The following is a 12792-nucleotide window of genomic DNA, read 5'->3' on the forward strand; positions in this document are numbered from 1 at the left end:
GTCACTGTTGGTATTAGTACAGCCTTTTATCCACCAAGCATTTTGTTATTGCTCTTGGGGTCACCTAAAACTTTCATTCTTCAGATATTGGGGCATTCTATGATTCATAGTCATATTGCATCACCGGGAGAATATTAGTGTTGAAAAGATGGATTTGTGTGTCAAGCAGTAACTTGAGATCACTGAACACAATGCAGAGTATTCATTTCAAATGGAATCTAACTTCTTCATCTCCTACTATTCAATTTTGGGACTAGTTTACTTACTATCAGTTTCATGTACGTGTCCCAGATAGAGAGAGAAACAGACAGAGAGAGGTAGAGAATATATCTATTTATTATATGTCTATTTATTAGTTTATCTCTATCTCTTTTATTTAATTGTCCACATGGACAATATGCTTTCCTCATCCTCTTGGTTTTTCTTGTGTGGATTGCTAGTCCAAAAAGACATTTGTTTATCACTATTCTTTATCAAAGCTTATCCAATGTTAAAGAGTCAACAATACAAGAAGGCCAAAAGAAGCCACAAACTGCCTTTGTCGGCAAACACCTGCCAAGTAGAGAGATATAACATGTTGCCAATGCTAATGAGTCTTTTAAAAGCATATACTCATGTTACTGTAAGCCTATTTATAAACTGTGTATTAACTGGAAATTGTTAGCAAAGAACACTCATAAGGAAAGACCAAGATCCAACTGGAATCATGGAATTTCCAGCTAGTTCAAAACCATTTTTCAGATAAGGACCTAAGGCCCAAAGATATTGTGACTTGTACACAGATAATACAAATCAGGGACATGATTCAAATGTAGGTACTCTGACTCCAAATCCAACACTCTTTCTACTTATATACTACTAAACTATTACATAAAATTAAATCAGAAATTTTATTAGAATAGCACAAGATGTTCCACTAAACACTCAATCCCCTCCTCCATTCATTCATGTTTTCATAACCCTATGTCTTTCAGCTAGGTCTTGATTAGTGTGAATAAGGAATTCCCTGCAGTAGTCACATTTATTCAAATTTTGCTATTTGAAGTTATGATTATGTAAAAGATGGTAATTAATTCCAACTCAATGGAAATATGTGGTATGAATTCAAATAATACAACCCCTTCAAGGGATTCATTCACACTCTTTCACAGAATGAATTATCCAGTCAATCCATTAGCTAAACACCTTGTTGTGCCTTTGTTTTAAAACTAAATTTTATTGATTTTTTTGTGTTTTCTGTGTCTACATTTCCCCTTACATCTCCCTCCCTCCCATTCAACAAAGAATATTTCCTACTTTGCCTTTCTTAGTGAAAGGGAGACAAGGAAATTCAAATAATGATCATCAATTTGAAGTGTTGGGTTTCTGAATGGCACCAGTCCACACTCTACACTGATTTGGACATTTCTAAAATAAGCAACAAAACTTGTTTTGTAAAATCAATGTCATCATCACCATCAAGAGAACAAATGCATGTGGTTTATCATCTGTGTGGGGCCCTGTGTTAAATGCTATACAAAACAAGTTGGCAGACGTTATCTCCCTGGGAGCTCACAATACATACTGATGTCACATTTTCCTGAGAAGGTCTGTGATTTGCTTCCAATTACCTCCTGTAATGAAGTACATTTGGGTTGCACCCAAGCATGAAATTCAACACTTTGTTTTATCTCTATCATTCTATTGGGCTTTTAATAGTGCTTGGGGGCATATGATAGAAAGCAGCCAACCTGGGGCAGCAGCTTTATTAGGCAGTTAAATTGACATACATCAGGGACTTGACATATGTTGAGTTACCTATGTTGATTTCTAGTTATGTTGTTCCTGTAAGTCCCCAAACACCAACTATCTTTGTGTTTTAAGGAACTGGTTGGGAACACACTTGTCTCTGATGAATTTCTACAAGCAGGCAATTGTTTCTGAAATCTTTATTTTTCCATTGCCAGCATAGCTTCACACCGCTGTGCACAATTTTAGGTTTGTCAGTTATGCTTTATAGAGCTCTTGGTGTTAGAAGCTTCATCCTTCTTATATGGCTAGATTGTCACATCAGCCACAGATGACTGCAGTGGGAGGTACTGCTTTCTCTGCCTTGTCAATTTTTAAAACAAATCCTCTTTCTATTATGCATATTTTGTGCCCATGTTACCCCAAAAGAAATGTTTGGAGCTATGAGTTCCTTGTCTCCAAGGATATTCCCAATGTATAAAACTGGTTGGGGAGCAAATTCAAAACTAATTGGGTTTTTTGTTTCTTTGTTTTTAGGACTTTTTGCTTGTACCTTTCACATAATTGTAACCTAAAAAGCACTATGGTTAATCATCACACCAACTGGAAGTAAAATATATGTTCTTCCCTTCAGTCTCAGAAAAGCATAGCAATTGATTAAGAAAACCTTCCTCTATGTCCTAAGACATGGAATGGCTTGTCTACTCATCACAACCAGGTCAGCTGGGCAGATGTCAGAAGGAATTGTGTTCCAAAGCCCTATTTCTCCTATGGAATTTCTCTCCATAGGAGATGGAAACTCTCACCATAAAATCTATAAAATGAGCAAATTCTCCCCACTTTGGGATTAATAATTAATAAGTTATTTGGGGACTAATAAGTAATGGATTTTTAAAAAGAAGTGACGAATGTGTCTTTTACAGCACTTAAATTCAAGATGATAACATCTTCTGAAATGATGTCCCAGGCAAACTATACAAAAGATATACTATTTATGATCATGGGCTTATAAATTTGTAGCTGAGAGGACCTTCTTCAAGATCTCATCTAGTCCAATCAACTCAGTTTGCAAATAAGGAAACTAAGGCCCAGAGAGTTTAAAGGAAACTTGGCCAACCTCACACAGGTAAATAAGTCAAAGGGGTAGGATTCAATCCAGATTTCTAGCTTTAACCGGCTTTCTTTCCATCTGCACCTCCCTATTCCCAATTAAAAGTGGGACTATTGACCAAAGGGGGCAGGTAATGAGATGGATAGATGTGTTTTACATGTCTCAAACCTAGCCTCTCTACCTTCAGTATTAGTTGTTCCCATTTTTAATACCATTCCTAGTCACAGTCATGGTTCAGAGTCTGGGCCTTTTATTAAAAGGATTTGTACTGTAAAACTTGGATTCAGTCAAAAGGCCACACTTAAGGATCTAGAAGGCCACAGGTTCCCACCCCTGGCAATATTAAGCATATTAAGCAGTTATTATGTACATGGCACTCTATTAGGCAGAATGGGGAGTAGGACATGATTCTTACCCTCATGGAATTTACAATCTAGTAATCTATGCATATGAAAAAAACACTTAGAGAAAATCTAAGGCCTCTGGTAGAAATGGCAGTCACTGACTAGATTTGCTTTTTCTTCAAGGTATCAGTGCTCTAATAATCACCAAATCCAGAGTCCTTTTTCAACCCTCTAGTTTTTCTCTGTGGTATTTGATCGGGTTGCCTACCTTCTGCTCTCATTCTTTAAATGTTTGCTTCTTTTCATGACACTGGGTCTCTCTTTTCCCATAACTCCTCTACTTTAAAAGCTCCTCTTTACTTTTTTGGCACCTTAGTGGTCTTCAGCCTATAGCCTCATACGTTTTCCTATTTCCCCTTAATTGTTTTGCTTTGGTTTTTGGTGTTGTTTTTGGAAGTAACTGGGGATAAATGACTTGACAGAGTCACACAGCTAGTAAGTGTAAGGTCAGATTTTTAACTCAGGTCCTCCTGACTTCAGGGTCGCTGCTCTATCAACTACACTACCTAACTACTCTCTAAATTTATCTCCTGCTTTTTCCCCACATGTATTTTATATATTCTAATCACTATTCCTGAACACATGACTTTTTTCTCTTTCTCTTTTTCTCATTATATTCTTCTCACCTTCAAAGCTCTTATTCATTCTTTAAGATCAAGCCCAAATGCTATCTCCTTCATGATCTCCCCTCCCAAACTGAAGATGGGATTTCTCCTTTCTCTGAATATCTATCTGTATGCTTTTGTTTATATCTTTAATGGCACTTGTACCTTCTAATTTGTGTTAGTTACCACATCATAACTTTGCTGAGAATAATCCTTGTCTCTTAGTTATCTTTATTATTTCCATGAAGCTTGGCACAATGATTCTGTTTGACAAATATTTGTTGAATTAAAATGAGGGCAGATGTAGTATTTCAGTTGATTATAAAGAATCGGTTAATGTTTACCCTTTATGATTTATGAGTAATTATTAATGGAGATAATTTGTTCATGATCAATAATAATAGCTTTTTACAGTATTTTAAAGTTTCAAAGTGTTGTGTGTTATTTCATTTGATATTTGGGAGTTAGCCTAAGTTACAGAGTTAAAAGAGACCTAGAGTTCATCTATCCTTACTCTATCTTTCAGATGAAAACCATGGGGACTTAGAACCAGAAGGAACCTTTACAGGCAATAGTGTGCTGGGCAGCTCCTATAGGCCCTTGAGAGCCATATTCAGGCCTTGACTTGTTTGGTTAATTGTCTGGACTTAGAAAAGTGATAAGAAAATGCTAATAATTTAGGTTAATCTGAAAGGTATGTCCTGAATTTTGAAGAGCAAGTTCATAAACATTTACCAGCATAACCCTAGACCCTGGTCTAACCCTTTATTTTTACAGAAAAAGAATTTGAGACCCAGAGAAATGAAGTGAATTACCCGTGGACAAACAGATAGGCAAGGGCAGAGTTAAGACTCAAAACCAGGTTTCTCTGACCCCAAATTGAATGCCCTTTCCACTGAGTCACACTCTAAAACATCTTGCCCCAGATCACAAAATTATTTTGTGAAAGAGCTGGCTGGGTCTTTAAGCCGGGTTCTCTGAAATTCCCAAATTTCACCATCTCTCCTCCACTGCAAACATTATTTCATGATCCTATACAACACTTCCTCTCATTTAGTCCATAGCACTTATTTAACACCTACTGTGTATGTGTCAATTACTGTGCTGAATTCTGGAGATACAAAGAAAGGCAGAAATCATGATCCCTACCCTCAAGGAGCTCATAGGCTAATAGGGGTGACAACATGCAAACAATTATGTAGAAGCAAGACAGATGCAGGAGGGTATCAGGGCACCAACCTGCCTTCTGGTCTATGTTGGGCTGTTCCATTACCTTGAAATTGGGGGGGGCTATGGGCCTATTCTGTCAACAGGGAAACTTACTAAAAGGAAATGGCCATGGCCAAACATGGTAGGAGAAGCATCATGGAAGCCTAAGCAGTCATATTTTTAATGAATAAGATTTTTACCATTCAGTTGCCTAACTGTGCCTTACTGCCATCTAAAGCATATTTCATAACACAATTAGACCTGATGAATAGGGCCCTGGACCCAAATGCTTTGGTCACTTATTTTACATAACAACAATAATAATATTAATAATAATGTTATTCAGTCATGTCTGACTCTTTGTGACCCTATTTGGGGTTTTCTTGGCGAAGATATGGAAGTGGCTTGCCATTTTCTTTTCCAACTTATTTTACAGATGAAGAAACTGAGGCAAATGGGGTTAAATGACTAGGCTGGATTTAAACTCAGGTCTTCCTGACTCCAGGCCCAGTTCTCTGTCCACTGTGCCACCTAGTTGCCATGATGATGATGATGATAGCTAGCATCTAAATAGCACTTTTAAGGTTTACCAAAGTTCTTTACAATTTTTTTTCTCATTTATCATCACATCTATTCCTAGACAGATGGTTTCCAACTACAGAAGTTTACATTCAGATTTTAATCTGATGCCATGCAAATATTATTAAGAAAAGATACTCACTGCTACTTGGTGGCAAAAAAAGTCCATTGATATTACGGGGTTTGCTATGATAAAACACACAACTGATCTTCACACAACCAAGAGGCTGAGTTTCCCAGAAGCATGAAATGCTGCAGTTTTGCTAGAGAAAAAGGGGAAGAAATGGAGTTTTCAGAGGTCGTATTCATGACAAACTCAATTATTTTGTAAGAGAAAAAAAAATAAGGAACAAAAAAAATGCCAAATGAAAGTGATTGCTTTTTAATCAATGGGTATTTGTCCTGCTGTCAATGTCGTAGCCCTACATTTGAATTGAGGTCGCAGAGGTTCCTATGACATATGCTAGCCTAAGGTTTTAAGTTCAGTAGCAAGCCACCACCATCAATTCCATTATTTGCCACTGGCAGAAATAACATCATCTCCCTGTCATGTTGTGATGTAGGTCAAGAAGATTACTAATGTGCTAATTATTGACAAAGAATGACGACGACGAGGAGGAGGCGCAATTCTACCTGCATTTCCATGTGTCTAAATCTGCAAAGTGGATCTAAACATTTTCCCTCTCTCCATAATGAGCACACAGTGTCACTGCCAAGGGCTTCTTCACAGTGTCGGAATCGGCACTGGGAACCCTAAGAGAAAAAAGTAAACAGTGCAGAAAACTCATAATATATTGATGCTAGAGGTCAACAATAACTATAGGTCACTTACTCCTACCTATCGTTTTCATGATTTTTAAAATGAATATGCTTATAGCTAATTTAGAAAGCCATTAGCGAAATAAATACCAGAAATGTAACTCTACTTGCCAAAAAACTTTGGTGGCTTATTTCAATTTATCATTAGGTGAGTCTGTCACATTAAATTAAAGAATGATACAATTAAAGAATTAAAGAATGATACAAAATAATGTACAGTAAGTAGTATTTAATACTGAGTGCCAAGAGATATTGGCAAAATCTTAGCTATATAGGCATATGAATATATATATATATATATTTGTTTGTAGGTAGTTCATCAGGCAGATGCACAAAGTGTTAGGATAACCCAGGCAATAGACCAGGGATAAGATATGCATAAATGCTATATAGAATTCTGAAAATCTCAAATTTCCAGGAGGGGAAAAACTTTCAAGGCTCAACAAGCTGATTCTGCTTATAGAAGATCCTTATTTATGATTTGAGATCTCTGTTCTCAAATCAGTGTGTATTGGAGTGGGGGTGTAGGGGTATTGTTTTGTACTGGTCAGTATATGTCTAAGAAAATGGTGAATGGATTTTAATGCTTATACCTTCCTATTTTGCTATTTATATATTTTACATTTTCTCATTTAAAAAACTAGGCTATACTACATTATAACAATTGTTATTCTTTTGCTCTCAAGTATCTTGTATTTTAAGAACCGGCCATATCTAAGTAGGAACGTATTAATATACCACAAAATCACTAATTCTGCATTCTTTCCATGATGTAGAAACCCCATTGCTGTGTTTTTATCCCTTTCTTCTTTATTATATGGCAAAGATGTTGTTTAACTTTGGGGTCAGTGTCTGGCTATCAGAGGGATAGACAGACAAGTGATTGTCCCAGTACATTCCTCACCATATTCTCCATATTTGGTCTCTTCCTGCCTTTTTGTTTTTAAATGTCTCTAACAGTGACATTTCTACTATGTCCCCTGCACAAATCTTATCTTTGTTGTTTTACTGTGGACATAATTTGTAAATATTCTTATAGCAGAACTGGTTTAACAGTTCAGGTATTCTCATTGATATGATATTGAATTCCTAGCTCCATTGTGGTTGAATTAGACCTAGCAAGTATTTCCTCTGACCTGATTTTACATAGGTTATGTAGTTCAGTCATAGATTTGGACTTTATTTCTAAATCAGTCAACACTATTAATTCAAAATCCCTTGTGTCCTGTATAAACTGGCATTGTAGAGCAAGCATTGGGTTGGAAATCAGATAATCTAGGTTTAAATCTAGCTCTACCATTCTACTTGAAAGTGAGGCCTATATGCCTTTATTTCCTCATCTGTAAAAATAAAGAGGGAGGGGGCAGGATTGGACTAAATTATCTCAGTAATTTTTTCCCCTAGTTTTAAATCTATTATCTGTGACCTTATATTAATAACATGATTCTTATTTGACTTAATGAACTTAAGTTAGAGAGAATTATAACTTTGCCATCCCGAATATATTTACTTTTTTTTCCTTTGAAGGTTACCTTTGATAAGCCACTAAATTTATTAATTCATTTGGCAAACATTTATTGAGTGCCTACTGCGATCAGAGCACTGTGCTGGGTACTTTGAAAACTATAAAATAGTGAAGTATTTTAAAATCACATAGCAAAGCATGGTAATTATTTTACTTAATTTATTAAATAGAAAATGAATTGGATTCATTAAAGTGAGTCTGAAGGTGACCTGAATTCAACTGAGAATGTAGAATAGGGCTAATTCATGTAACCCTGGCACCACACCTATGATCTCCATTAATCACAAAGAGTCACATGCTCTGTAGAGCTTTCTATGAAATAGCATTCCAATACTGGCAGTTCAAAGTCTAGAAAAACTTCAGATTGGACACTAAAGAAATCTATGTGGCTTAAGAGTCACATTCTGAGTATGACTATTGTAATTGTTTCAGCCAAATAATTAAAAATATCAAATCCTCCAATATTTCCTTATAGAAAATTCAACTTTAATAAATAAATGGGTAAGTAAAAAACAAAAACTGGTTAATGTTGATTTGATCATGCAAATTTATGTAACATCTTCCCTCACTCTACCAGAAAGCTAAGAGATGTGAATGTCTGTAAATTTGTACAATATTTACCTTTATGCATGTGGAATAAAAAAAGAAATAGCAGTCATTCCCAACTTCTGCCATTTTCAACTCTCTTGCTGCTACTCCACTGTCCTTATATAAGAATTGCAGGAATGTAATTTTAAAAAGTCTCAGTGTATAAGAAAAAATAAAAAAAATAAAAAACTCTCTTTTCCAGAGTTGTCCAGGTTATCAGTAGTAATCTCCTTTTTAAACTGACCTCCTGTTGACAGTATATTACGCAATACGTAATTCTTAACAAAATTTTAAATCAGAAGATACCTTCTCTCACTTAGCAGAAATGTTGAAAGTGGTTGCTAGCCAGTACACAAATTCAAACTTCCAGAATTTTTCTCATTGTTACCTGGCCATTATGTACTCATCATAAATGACCTCATAAGTACTTGTTGGCCAGTTTCACATTAAGGAATAATGTCACAATATTTCCTTTACTCCTAATTCCAGGATATTATTAACTAAGATTGCCATTAAAAATACAACAATGTCTTTTTCTACCAATCTTTTAGTTAGAGAAGGAGACTAAAAGGTAGAACATAATGTCATATTTGGGAGAGAGAAATGAATATTTAATAACAATGACTTATGTACTTAGTGTTTTATTTTTAAAGATGGGTTGAGTATGCCTAAAAATATAAGTTCTAGGGTATAATATTCCTATTTGCTAAGTTTCTATGAACCCATATGCTGTACAAATATGTACTTGATTGTTGTTATCCACTGTCAGATATAAATTAAAATCAGATTGAGATTATATATCAATAGCTACCTGAAAATAAATTGAGATTATTCATCATCTACCTATATTCTAATCCTTTTTTTTCTTTAAGGAGAAAAAGTTTCTTCCATCGGTAGAACATTTGCTGAGTGTAAGTTTTTAAAAAGTGGATGAGAAGAGATATGGAGTTCTTTAGTGAGTAAGACATAACGTCTCATACTCAGTATAAGACATTACAATTTGGAGGTCTTGTCATTAATGTCCTTAGAGAACTATGAGAAGCTATCAGAAATTAATGAAAATATAAATGGAGGCAACCTTTAAAAAACAAGTCAAAGAAAAAGAGGAATGAACCTTTTCCAGAGGGAATTATTTTTAAAACAAAGAAGACAGATTTACATGAAGAAAAAGTAATTAAAGTTTCTGCATTAGATGGTTTAAAAAGTTGACAAAGTAAACTTTCTGCACACAACGGTTTAAATTTTTTCATAATATAGAAAGAGTGTACATAGACCAATGGTATATATACGCATACATATATTCTATATATAACCTTATTTTTAAAAAAACAAAAAAGAACTTAACATTTAGGAAAACACTTTGAATAGATTTTTTTTTTTAAATGGCATCTGCTTTAGAAATTTAGTTGAGGAAACAAAAAAATAAAAGATTTGGATAACATATTGAAAATATGAGTAAAATAAATATAGAAAAAAATGTCTTGACTCTCATTTCACCCTACCTTCTAACTCTAGAACAACGAAGTACCCATCCTAAGCACATAGGCTATTGGGGATAATCACCCCCAATGAACATTTTTAAATGATCATTGACTCCAAATAAACGGCCTGTTCACCTATGAACTTGTAGCTGCTTTTGAAATTGTTTTCAAATACTGTTACCAAGGACCATTATTGCATGGCTACATGTGGCAACATGCTTATAAGCCATTGTGAGAATCTGATATGTATATATAAGGGGACAAGTTGTTTCAAAGAGATGTTTTTACATCATAGAGTCACACATCATGGTTAGGGATGTCATTAAGAACCTCAGCAGAGCAGAAAGAGAAGCAATGTCAAATGTGGAGATGAGGTTTATCATAGGGAAGAAGAATAAATAGTTATGCTATTTATTCAATTCAATTACTCTAGGGAAGAGAAAACACTGTAAGTCTTTAATTTGGGAAGTTCAACCTTTCAACGGAAGAGACATCCTCTGTTAATAGAACTTTAGTCCTTGCAAGGAAGTCTAAGAAGGTGGTTGGAAAAGGATTGAAACCAAGCTCCCCGATTGGGGATCTGTATTCAGACTCTCTAAGTACATCACATTAGTAATGCCAGATTTGGTTGCTTGCCACAATATTGGCAGTCTATTCAAACCAAAGCCCCTTTGAGGGGGTTTTCCCAACCCATAGCCTGCAATGCTGTATCACTTACCTGGGGCTGGCAGCTATTCCTTCCTGCTCCTTGCAGCCCAAGAGATCCAGGCAGTTCTGGTGGATGCCCCCCTTCAGGGTAGGAGTCCAGTTTGTGGCTGTAAATTGGTGGTCCTGGGGCTGACAGTGGACATGGACAGCTGCCTCTGCTGCCAGGGACTTATTCCCACGGCTGTGTTGCAGACATTGAAGAAATTGGTGCATGTGTGATGGAGAGTACATGTGGATAGAGAGATTGGTGGCCTCTCTGCTACTATTCAAACAACACGCGGAATGTTTTAGGTGATGCTCCTTCCCCAGAAGTGAGAGAATGTTGAACTTGAAAGGTTCTGTGGCAGTTTGGGAAATGGCAGTTGTGGGTGGCTATTTATTTAAATATCTGTCCTTTCAGACAGAGAAAGCAAAAGCTGCTTGAGATCATTCCTTTGCAGGAACAAAGAGACACTGATGTTTGATATTGAAGATTTTGAAGGAGCTCATCCCACTGTTGGATGACCCATATGTGGAGTTTCCTTACTTCATTATTGTCCCATGGGAAAATGTAAGATAATTGAAAAAAATAATTCAAATTAGTAAATTTATCTTTTTTCTCCATCCTCCATCCTTTCCAATCAGTTAACTCATAAATAACAATAACCCTCGTATCAGTATCTTTTGCCTTTCAGCATGCTACTTTGCACAGATTCAGTTATAGTCAATAAACATTCATTTTAAGCCCATTCTATGTGCAAAGCATCATACTAGAGATGCCTCATACATTTCCTACCCTGGAGGAGAGCTACATTCTACTGACCAGAGATTCTTACAAAGGATGTACTCTTTGGATTTTTGTCGTCTAATTGAGCAAAACACCAGACAACTGCATACTCTGAATCGTAATGAGATCTCCACCTTGTCTAAACATATTTAAAGAATGGTGGGAAGAAAGTCAAAAGTCCCCTTCAGCTTCAGTTAGATTGAAGAGTGTATGAAACAATGGGGACAGATAGATACCATTTCTTATCAAAAGTATATTCAACGAATTCTCAAAACTGAAAAGTCTCATTTAATTGTACATCTTAGAAGAGTTTCATCGCAATGCTCACATTTCAGAACTGTATGACGCCTGTTAAGTTTCCACGGTTTTAGCTGAATACCTGTGAGAAGCAATGTGAGATAGAAGAGAATTGTTCTCAAAGCTATGAAGAACTACTTTCATGTCCCACTCCTGGATTAGGCTACTTATTGTGTGATCCCTGCACAAGTAACTTAATCTGTCAGTGCCACAGGCAGCTAAGTGGATGAGAAGATGCTGACCAACCTTGGTAAACATGAAATTTCTCTATGCCAATGAAATGTCAGATCCAGTCCCTGTCTCCATCTTGAATTCTATTCAATTAAGTCATTGGCTTAAAGGCCTGACCTTTATTTTAAGATGACAGTTTGGTCTCCTGCCCTCATCTACAGGTTGTTAGTTCATTGTGTTGTTTTCTCTAGTTTTGATCAGTTGTGTTCAATTTTACCTGACCCCATTTGGGCTTTGTTTTGTTTTTCTTTTGGCAGAGATACTGTGGTGGTTTGCCATTTCCTTCTCCAGTTCATTTTACAGATGAAGAAACTGAGGCCAACATGGTGAAGTGACTTGCCCAGGGTTATACAGCTAGTAAATGTCCGAGGTTCTATTTGAACTCAGGTCTTTCTGACTCCAGGCTTTTTGCTCCCTATTCACAGCGAAACCTAGTGGTCATTTAGTTTATTGCATTATAATAAATTTAGATGATCTGCCTTTTTTTTTTTAATTTAAAGACACCCATTTGAAGAACAACCCACCTCCTCCCCTCCCCACCCCAAGTTATTGTCCACTTGGATCCCTGAATTTACAACCGTAACATCTTAAAACATCAAAAAATATCTAGGAAGCACCAACCATGGAATTTTTCTTTCAGTAAAAATGTGTGCATTTGTAAAAGATAAATTAGATTGTCACAACCCCAATATATGTTTTTAAACTACTCCTTAAACCTGAGAGGATATCACTAAAGCAAAA

General features: G+C 36.0%; 1 protein-coding gene across 1 annotated transcript in view; it reads right to left on the minus strand.

Annotated features, from left to right (window-relative positions):
- The window catches only part of CUNH12orf50 (chromosome unknown C12orf50 homolog), a 41297-nt gene extending 33926 nt beyond the window's left edge, over positions 1–7371 (minus strand). The window contains exons 1-3 of the mRNA XM_069095064.1: positions 7360–7371; positions 6270–6389; positions 5779–5899 (exon numbers count right to left, since the gene is read on the minus strand). Coding sequence (XP_068951165.1) covers positions 5779–5899; positions 6270–6389; positions 7360–7371 — 253 coding nt within the window. The remainder of the gene's footprint in view (positions 1–5778; positions 5900–6269; positions 6390–7359) is intronic.
- Positions 7372–12792: the final 5421 nt, after the last annotated feature.

The sequence above is a fragment of the Petaurus breviceps genome, unplaced genomic scaffold (assembly GCF_028583685.1).
Source record: "Petaurus breviceps papuanus isolate PSGF00001 unplaced genomic scaffold, PetGlider_PUasm1.0 225, whole genome shotgun sequence".
NCBI classification, from domain to species: Eukaryota; Metazoa; Chordata; class Mammalia; order Diprotodontia; family Petauridae; genus Petaurus; species Petaurus breviceps.